This window comes from Elephantulus edwardii, unplaced genomic scaffold, assembly GCF_000299155.1.
Source record: "Elephantulus edwardii isolate Elephantulus edwardi_28Jun2011 unplaced genomic scaffold, EleEdw1.0 scaffold00012, whole genome shotgun sequence".
Classification (NCBI taxonomy): domain Eukaryota; kingdom Metazoa; phylum Chordata; class Mammalia; order Macroscelidea; family Macroscelididae; genus Elephantulus; species Elephantulus edwardii.
Genome location: NW_006399762.1, coordinates 25,144,738 through 25,155,309, shown reverse-complemented (window position 1 = coordinate 25,155,309; position 10,572 = coordinate 25,144,738). Strand labels below are relative to the sequence as shown.

General features: G+C 38.0%; 1 protein-coding gene across 1 annotated transcript in view; it reads right to left on the bottom strand.

Moving 5' to 3' along the window:
* Positions 1–8,809, bottom strand: part of LOC102850634 (ethanolamine-phosphate phospho-lyase-like) — a 40,568-nt gene extending 31,759 nt beyond the window's left edge. Inside the window, exons 1-5 of the mRNA XM_006881151.1 lie at positions 8,754–8,809; positions 2,912–3,030; positions 2,444–2,603; positions 737–811; positions 165–174 (exon numbers count right to left, since the gene is read on the bottom strand). Of these exons, the coding sequence (XP_006881213.1) occupies positions 165–174; positions 737–811; positions 2,444–2,603; positions 2,912–3,030; positions 8,754–8,809 (420 nt within the window). The remainder of the gene's footprint in view (positions 1–164; positions 175–736; positions 812–2,443; positions 2,604–2,911; positions 3,031–8,753) is intronic.
* Positions 8,810–10,572: the final 1,763 nt, after the last annotated feature.

The window sequence follows — 10,572 nt, the reverse complement described above, 5'->3', positions numbered from 1 at the left end:
AACAACAACAACAACAACAACAAATAACTTATATTGAAAAGACAGATGACATAAGGGGAGAAGAGATTTGAAATGTCTCAAAACAAAGGAAATACCAACACAGCTTTTCTTCATTTCTTAATTCTGGTTACTTATTATGATCAACTGGTAATTTTTAAAAGTACATACTGAGTTCTATGGCCCAATTAAAAATGTGAATGTGTAATTCTCAGAAAAAAAAACCCACAGATGTTTAAATACATGTATAAATACTTAAATTCATAATTAATATAGACTGTTAATAATAAAAAAAACCAGTGAATTTTATTTGACTGTTGTTTTAAAATTTGTTCTTTACTGATAGTTTTCAAATTAATCTTACTGGATAATTACAATAATGAAATTAATGCTTAAATTATTGAGAAATAAATTATATTTTATTTTGAAAAAATCGATTGATCAATTACATAGTAGTTCCATAAATATTTAATGTGTGAGACATAAACCCTGATGTATGGGAAGCTCATCAAACCACAACCATTGCCCTCACCAGAATCTCATTCTTTTGAAGGTTCTTAGATGAAATTCAGTGTCCTCTAAGCTTAAGGTAATCTTTATACCTTAATAAGTAATAAACAATTTTGTGCCATATACCCACTATCCTTCATGCAAGCTTATGGTATTGGTATGGATAATATCAATATAATTTTGTTTCTGAGATAATTTCTTGCTTAGAAATCTTGTATCCATGACTTACTGGTCAAGAGTGATCACATCTTGGTGGCCTCTGTACTGCCGGGCCAGACGCAAAGCTAAGTCATTGGCTTCAGACCTATTGAGATAACACAGAGAATTATACAATGTGATATAAGTTCTTTTAAATATATCAAGACTTTACTTTAAAAAGTTGTCAGATTTGAAATATTTAGAATCATGCAAAGTAACAGGTCAAAATATCTTTCAATGCTGCCATCTCCATTTGCCCTTTAAATGATTTCCCCAGTTATTTTCAACAAAGAATTAAATGTACAGATGCATATGAATAAGAATTAATTATATATTGTCCATTTTAAACTTCAGCTCAGTCCGCCCTCATCAATAGGTGACTAATTTTGAGGATCATAAGAAGCCTGTCCTAACCTCAATGGGAGCAATGGAAGGCTCATTAGCTTGGCTACCAAATTATGTTGTATTGTTTGAATGTTTGGTAGTTGTTGAATGTTTGATATTGTTGCATTGATGGAATGTATTGGTCAAATGTTATCATTACTGATAGAATGAAGATGATAATCTTTCTATGTGGCTCAAAACTAAGTATACTACCCAGACACAAAAGAAGGTAATATATATTTTTGGAATGTTTACTATGAAGGAAATTATACTGAGCATTTTACTTGTATTTATTCTTATAACAACTCTGTAAGTATTACCATTTCCTTTTCTTGGATGAGGGAGCCCTGGTGATATAGCCCAGAGGCAGGTTTGCTGCTAAGTGAAAGTCTATGCCTCTCTGGAGGTTGGAATCCACCAGTGGGTTTGGCTGTATAGTATTTCTTTAGAAACAAAAGCCAAATATTATGATATTTCAACTGCAGTTCAAATCCACTGGCTACTTCTCAGGAGAAAGGTAATTTTCAAGGCAGGCACTGGAACTCTACATACAGTTTTCACACCCACTATAATATTGCACTGTAAACTTTCAAATGTCATTAGGTATGTATTTTTTAAAAAAATATACTTTTTCATGCTGTGTCATATTCCTTAGAATGAACATATAATAATACTTATTTACAGAATACAAAAGTTGGAACATATACATTCCTTTGAATGATTTTCTTTTTGGTAGAGGGTATGTGCAATTATCAAAGCCAATTTTAAAAATCTTACAATATTATAGTTTGTTTAGAAGCGTTGTTTCTTAGCTAAAATTTCTTATCTGTATGTCAGAAGAATATAAATCTTTCATTCACTGAATCTGTAATTATTTATGCTATTGCATTTTTTGACCAGTTTAGTTACATAAATACAAGACCTAAATATTGTTAACTTGTTGCTACCTAAATATCCATCCTTCAAGGGCATTTAAAAGTACTCTTTCCCATCTTCCACCAAGTAAACCTTGGTAATTACAAAGATGGGTGGCAACACGAGTTAATATCAGAAAAATAGACAATTGTTAAAAGCTTGCTCAAAAGCCTTTGAAAGAAACAAAATGATCAGATCTCTACTGTTTGATCACTTTCTAAATAAACAGCAAAAATTTCACAACACTTAAAAAATTTTATTATTATTATTATTATTATTATTATTACTAATTTCAATGAAAATTTAGAGTCTTTGGATTTCCATTCATTCATTGACGCACTTAAAACACTTTTTAAAAGAAACCTACTCCACCAAGAATCAAAAAGAGAGCTCTATGTGAGGGAATATGATGGGGAGTGTTGGAAATCCAGACACATACCCCGAATTTGTAAAATAGCAAACAGAGAGTTTCTCCGGCAGGGTTGCCGACAGGCGCTTGGCATACTCCACAATGCTGTCGTGGAGGAAGCGAGAGTTTGTATTTAGCAGCTCCATCTGCTTTGTGGCAGCTTTGACGACTTCAGGGTGAGAGTGTCCCACTGAAAGACAGGAGACAAAAATCCAACGAGTACGTTATACCTCTAAATGCATGGGAAGTGAGGGGAATTAGGAAGGACAGAAAGAAAGCAAAAGGAAGGAAAGGAAAGGGGAAAAAAACCAAAACAGAACAATGAAGCAAAGAAAGCTGAATTTCTTTCCTTCTACTTTTGCTGCAACTTTTCCCTGAAAGGACTAGCTGCCGTGCAGCAAAGAAACTGCACCCCTGACATTCCCAGTTCACATATTAACGTCTTGGATTTGCCCAACCCTGTCAATGTTTCCTTCAAAGCCCAGCAGAGACATTTACCATGGGCAACATTGTTGATGCAGTCCAAGTACTGTTCGCCTTTCTCGTCAAACATGTACTGCTTCCCGGCTCGCACTATTTTGATGGGATCCGCCGCAAAGAAAACTTTACATGAGGGCCTAGAAATAATGAAAGGAAGCATTTTGATCCAGTGGGACTGCTCAGTAATTTTCCTTCTCAGTGAAGGTCACGATCAGTGGAAAATTACAAATACAGAAAAGAAAAGGGGAGAGGGAAAATACATTTTCTCTTTTTTTCATAGAATCTTTTACCTTAACGACCTATTTATGACACTGCTCAAATTTCTCATGCTTGTGTTATTAAATTTGCTAAGATTTTTTTAAAAAAATTAAACTTTACATTAGTTTGTATCCAAAATTTGTACACATTGTGTTTCATTCATGTACATTGTGTTTCATAACTTCCTTAATCCATATTATGTTTCATTCAATCATTCCTATACACTGTATTTTATAAAATTAATGACTAGTTTTCTGTGCTCACTGTTATCCCATCTTTTCAGACCTCCACAAGATCTATCATAAATCCTTCATGCCTTCCCTCTGCCCACTAACTCTGTGACTCTGATTTCCCTTCTTTTCTACCTTCTGCTTTGGACTTTTATCCACATCTTACTCTTTATCCTTCTATTTTTACAATAAAAATTTACCATGATTTGACAGTAGTATTGAGAGGTACACAAATCTGTAACAACAAATCACATAACAAGAATTAATTTACCTGTAAGAAATGTTGCCAGGAAAACAAAAACAAAAACCCAACAAACCAAAAAACCTTTTTATAACGAAAGCATAAAAATTTTTATACTCATGTAACAAAGATTCTCACCACTGGACCAATTGGTAGCATCAGGATGGATGGTGAAGAGATTGAGATTGTTCACAGCTTCATTTTGCTCAGCTCCACGGTCAACACTCTTGGCACCAGCAGCCAGGAAATAAAAAATTGTATTGCGATGGGAAAGTCTGCTGTTAGGGACCTCTCTAAAGTACTCAAGAGCAACGGTGTCTCTCTGGAGACTAAGGTGCGCCTGATACAGGTCATGGTCTTTGCAATCGCTTGTTATGCCTCAGAGAGTTGGACAATGACTATGGAGGATAGAAGGAGAATTGATGCCTTTGAGCTGTGGTGCTGGACAAGAGTATTGAATGTTCCATGGACTTCCAAGAAAACAAACATTCATCCTGGAGAGGGTTAAATCAGGCTACTCCTTGGAGGCAAGCATTCTGGGGCTTTGTCTGACATACTTTGGACATGTTGTAAGGAGAGACAGGTCCTTGGAGAGGGACATCATGCTTGGTAGGGTGGAGGGACAGCGCAGGAGGGGAAGACCCTCTATGAAGTGGGTTGATTCAATGACCGGGATAATTGGGATGGGTGTGTCAGAGGCCACACGATTGGCACAGGATAGAGCAGGGTTTAGGGCTGTTGTACATAGGGTCACTATGAATCGCAAACGACTCGACGTCACATAACAACAACAATCAGGAAAGGATTCCTGGAGGCATAGTACCTAATATATTAGGCTGTTAACTGAAAAGTTAGTAGTCTGAATCTACCAGCCATATCCAGGGAGAGCAATGAAATCTCCTTAAAGATTTATAGAGCACTGAAAACCCCATAGAGGGTGGGTGATTATGAATTGAAATAGATTTTATGATAGCAGACTTTGGTATCACCAGGAACTGTCTGAACATACTTTACAAGTATTATTTCATTATATTCATTGTTCCCAGATTTGTAGGTGAGGAAACCAAACTACAGAATAGTCAAGAGAATTATTACTTTCTCAGTGGTACGCAGTGAGAAAATAAAAATTTGAATTGACATTGATTTGTGCCATTAATGCCCATGAGAGTAGTTTATTTTCCTTTAGTCCCTCCTCCCTTATAATCTAATTTATAAACAATTTGCTCTAAAACTGAATTCATAAAGAAATAACTCAGTGAGAATTGCTTAAATAAATGAAAGGGTTTTAAAGGAGACATTACCATGCATTTTGAGTGGTGCTTAACTTGTATCAATTGGAGTTTTCATTCTTAAGCAATGAGATGAAATTATCTATCTAAGCCCTTAATCCCTTCTTTTGAACATGATAAGGAATCCATCGTTTTGGTTACTTGAATAAACATATTAAGTGTAAATCTTAGCAAACTGGAACATCAAAAAAGGTTTTTAGTATTAAGTCTATGATCATAAACTTAACATACATTTGATCATAAACTTAGCATACATTTTTTTTGGTGATTTTACATGTTTAAAATACTAGACAAATTTGAAGTAGTTTTGGAACTGTTTACACATTTATATTTAAAAATGTTATGCAGCTATTTAGTGTTCTTAGTTTTGTGATCATAAATAACCTTAAAATTAAAAAACTGTAAAAGACTAATTATGTTATATATTGATTCTAATGTTATTATCACCTTAAATGGAAAAAAATAATAATTTTTCTTGATTCAAATTAAACTGTTAGTTTATACTGAGAAATTAAATTTCAAATAAAACCTCTGTTATAAATATAGGTTAAAATCTGACACAAACATTAAAAGAAGATGGAAGGAATACACAATTGGTATTCTGCTAATTCTCAGGGGCTTGTTTTATGTCTATGACTTCAACATAACTTAGACTTCTTCCATCAGTTCCACTGGTTCTTGATCCCATGTTCCCTTCTGAAATGGCTGAACATCAGCCAGCTCTTTTTAGTACCCTGTTGGTATGCCTTCTATTTTCTTTTGAAGCTTCCTTTGTCATTCAATATTTTGCCCAAAGAATCCTTCAGTATTGCAACTGATGGCTTGATTGTCTTTATTCCATTTTTTCTGCTTGAAAAAATGCCAAGCCATGTTCTTCCTTTTTGATTTCCTAACTAAGATCTTTGCATATTTCATTATAGGCCTTTTAAATCTTCTAAAAATCTAAATCTTTTAAATCTTCTGTTCAGCTCACTTCATCATTTCTTCCTTTTGCTTTAGTTTATCTACATATAAGAACAAGTTTCAGAGTCTCTTAAGCTACCCATTTTGGTCTTTCTTGTCTTTTTAACAACTTTTTGTTTTCTTTATGTACATTTTCCTTGATATCATCCCACAACTTACCTGGTCTTTAGTCATTAATGTCCAATGCATCAAATCTAGAGATGATTCTAAAATCAGGTGGAATATACTCAAGGTTTTATTTTTGCGCTCATGGAGTTGTTTTCATTTTCTTCTGATTCAATTTACTCGTGCATATAAAATGACTGGTGATCTCGTCCACAGTTGGCCCCTCTAGTCTTGTTCTGAGAGATGATATGGTGCGTCTTTACTGTCTCTTTCCACAGATATAGTCAATTGATTTCTGAATATTTTACCTGGTGAGGTCCACACTTATAGTTGTCATTAATGTTTTTGGTTTGTGGGTTTTTTAAAAAAAGCATTTGCAATGAACAACACTTTGGTTATACAAAATACTATCATGTGATTGCTGACATAATTTTTACCGCTAAAGTAATATTTTCTAACAATCCTTCTTCATTGTTTCTAACTTTTGCAGTCCAGTAATTATCAGTGTATGTTGATTACATGTTTCAGAAGTTGGCAGAATTTTTCTATTTCTTCATCTTAGTGATAAGGGTCAAATATTCATACTCATAGGTCTTCCTTGAATTGTTGTTGTTGTTATGTGCCATAGAGTTGCCTGCAACTCATAGTGACCCTAAGTACAATAGCTCTGAACCTTGCTTTATCATGAGCCAGTCTTAATGTCTCTGACACATCTATTCCCACTACCCCAGTCACTTTGTCAGTCTATCTCATTCAGGGTCTCCTCTCCTGTGTTGTCTCTCCACCCTTCCAAGCAGGATGCCTTCTCCAAAGATCGGCCCCTTCCTTCCACATGCCCAAAGTATGTTAGAGCTTCAAAATTTGAGCTTTTAAGGAGCAGCCTGGTTTCACCCTCTCCAGGGCAGACCTGTTTGTTCTATTAGAAGTCCATGGTATATCTGATACTCTTCTCCAGCACCACAACTCAAAGGCATTTATTCTTCTGTTATCCTTAGATACCATCCAGCTTTCTGATGGATAGCAAGTAACTGCGAAAACTATGGTCTGAATCAGGTGCAGCTCTCAAGACTGACATTGCTGCTCTTTAGGACTTTGGAAAGGTCCCTGACAGCATATTTCCCTAATGCAATTGGAAAATATCCTTTAATTACCAGCATTCTGTTCCATAATAGATTTTGAAGTGTTCTTTTTTTACAATGAATGTTATGCCATTCCTCTTCAATTTGTCCTTCCTGGCATAATAGACCATTGTGACTGACTCATTCAAAGAAGCCAGTGTCTGTCTATTTCTGTTCACTAACAGCTAGGATTTACCACTTGTTTGTTAGTTTGTCATCCTGCACTGGCCTGCATATTGTTGTGATAGTGAAAGCTATCGGTATTTCAAATACCATCAGATTCACTCATGGTGGACAAGTTTCAGCAGAGAGATAAGAGACAAGCAAGACTGACCATTCGCTTCTGAAATAATGAACCCTTGGAAACCCTCTGACTAACCAGTGGATCCGTATTTGATATAGTTCTTTAGATCAGCAAGTTGGCAGGCACTCTGCAGAGATTGGGAGGATGGTAGAGGGTTAGGCAGGGTTTTCTTCTGTTGTATACAGGGTTGCAATGAATTAAATCAGCCTCGGTGGCACCTAATAACAACAATGCCCAAGATACTGATATTTACATGTTTCATGCCATTTTTTATAATCCTCAATTTTCCTAGATGCATATTTTATACATTCCATGTTCTGATTATAATGAATACTCAATCATTTCTCCTCGTTTTGGATCAAGTCACATCAGTAAATGACAGTTGATAAGCAAATGCAGGTCCTGAAAGTTCATCCATTCATTAAGGGGAAATCTACTTTGAGGAGGCAGTCCTTTCTCAGTTATGGTTTAAGTACCTTCAATTTGAGAGTTCATCTACTGACACTGTATCAGGTAATGATCCACTGCTGTTCATCAAGTTTTCAATAGCCAGTTATACTCCTTTGGTCTGTCTTAGGCTCCACTGATATTTGAAATACTGGTTACATTGCTTCTAATATCCCAGCAACTCATACGCCACCACAAGACTACAAACTGACACCGTTAGATGACCTAGTAGTTAATATTAACAACACTGGTGGAACAAAAGTAGACTGGGGAGAACATTCCACTTATAAATTAAGTGAAAACATAACTGGGGAGATCAAGGGGACATCTGCTAACTGAGCTCTCAACTTGACTCACTGAAGGTAGTTTTTATGGCCTGGCTTAACCGAGCACAAGAAAAGAAAAACCCATTCGAAACAAAATTTGTCATTCACTCAACTTTTTACCCTTTAGCCAACAATCACTGGAGAAGAAAAATTCATTTTAAGCAAAACTTGTCATTAGCTGTTTTCACAAACCACCATCAGCACTATTTTAGGTTTGTAATTTTTAAAAATGTAGGGAGGAGTGGGTGCAGCAAGCTAATCATCTACTATCCAGTGCCCACCCCTACATCATAGTCTTCTCTAGGGCTATTAATCATCATAGCAGCCCCCCACTTTTCCGACCCCTAACAGAGGATCCCCGCTGGAGGCACGAACAGCCCCCTCCCCTGCGGTCCCAGCGAGTGGAAGCGCAGCGGGCGCTCAGCCTCGGTGCGCGTGCGCAGTCCTGGCGGCGGGTGGAGCCTCGCGCTCGCAACCTGCAGGCGGCTACCTCGGTCGTTCTCTCTCCTGGGCGCTGCTTGCTCCCCCTGCCCCTCTCTGTCCTTTCATGTCTCCACTTTTTGCACTTCTCTACCTTACCCGAGGTACTTCTTCCTCAGCGCTAGGGTGTCCTGTTTACTGTACAGTTCGCACATGCTGGCGGGGCTGCTGGGCGCTCCGAGGGGGTCTCCCTTCTCCGTCAGTGCGTCTGTTTCGCGAGTTCAGGGCTGGCTTCAGCAGTCCAGCCTTTATTCTCGTTTTCTGTCCCTGGGCCTTCTTGCCCTGGGCGTCGGAGGTCAGCGGTGCCATCAACCAGCTAGGGTCATCGCCCTTTTATGTCTTGCCCTGTCTTTGCGCTTCGCCAAGCCCCTCCCTTCTCCTCCCCGCCCCTGCCCAGTGCCTGCTTGGCAAGTCCCTGGACGGGCCACGCTTTAGCCACCCACCCCTGCCTCAGCCCAACTGGCTCTGGTCCCTGATCAGCAGTTGTCCACTTGCCCTCCTCATCCTTGTTATTCTGGTTGGTTTTTTATTTACTCGCGTTTTACCTAACTTCGCCTTCCTCCTTGGCTTAAGAATACACTCCTTTCCCTGTTCATCTTCTTCCTTTTTTAAAAACTCTTTTGCTTCTCAGTGTATCCTATTATTTTCTTTAAAAACTCAAAGGGATTCCCTGGATATAGCAGCGTGTTCCAGTGTTCTCCATTCTCACAATGAGCATGTTTTAATAGCCTAATTTTCCATTTTTTTAGTAAGTAACAGGTAACGGGAGCTCAGATATAAAGAACAAACCAATCCTCTTGCTTGGGTAGGAGTGTTAAAGTAGAAAATGTTTCAAATTCCAAAATAAAATCTGTCACCAAGTCAATTCTCATAATAACCTCATAGAACCGAGTAGAATGCCCCCAAGGGTTTCCTGCTGCCACACCTTTCTCCTGAGGAGTGGCTGGTGGATTCCAACTGTAATCCTGGCTTTCATTTATATAATTTGACAACAAAATCATCACCGGATCATAAATGGTGACAGTTACAATCCATTATTGCTACAAGAATTACTATAGAAGCAAAAAACCGTGACTGGGACACGTGCACAATTACAGATTAATACCCCCCCCCCTCAATTTACAAGATTGCAATCAGGAAAGTGTGCAGTTCAAATCCACCAGATGCTCCGCAGAAGGACGGGCAATTTCCTCCTGTGCCAGTCGGATTCGACTCGATGGCACACAACAAGAAAAACAAACCAACTTTACAGGATTAGATCTGAGGTCTCCACTATCTGGTGAAATAGTAGCTGGGACATGATGACTTGTGGCCATGTAACACTAAGTGGTAGTCAGGACCCCAATTCTAACTTTAAGTATGTAATATGCAATAAATTATGTAAACAAGGAAATTGCACTTGGGAAAGTGTGCAGTTAGGGACCTCTCCAAATTACTGAGGAATAATCATGTCAGTTTGAGAGCTACTGTGCGTCTGATTCAAGCCATGGTCTTTCTGATCACTTGCTATGCATCTGAGAGCTGAACCATGAATAAAAATGATAGAAGAATTGATGCCTTTGTTCAGAAACATTCCTTGGACATTCAAAAGAACAAATAAGTCCTGGAGAGCGTGCAGCCAGAGTGTTCTTTGGAGGCAAGAAGGATGAGGTTTTCACCTCACATATTTTAGACATGTTGCTAGGAGGGGCTATTCCTTGAAGAGGGATATGATGCTTGGAAGAATGGAGGGTTGGTGAAGGAGAGGAAGACCCTTGACCAGGTGGATTGACATGGTGACTGCCCCAATGGGTTCTAGTGTGTCAGGAAGTATGACGATGGCACAGGATAGGATAGGGTTCAGATCTGTCGCTATGAGTCCTGACTGATTCGATGGCACTTAAAAACAACAATAACAACATGTAACATGTTGCTGTTT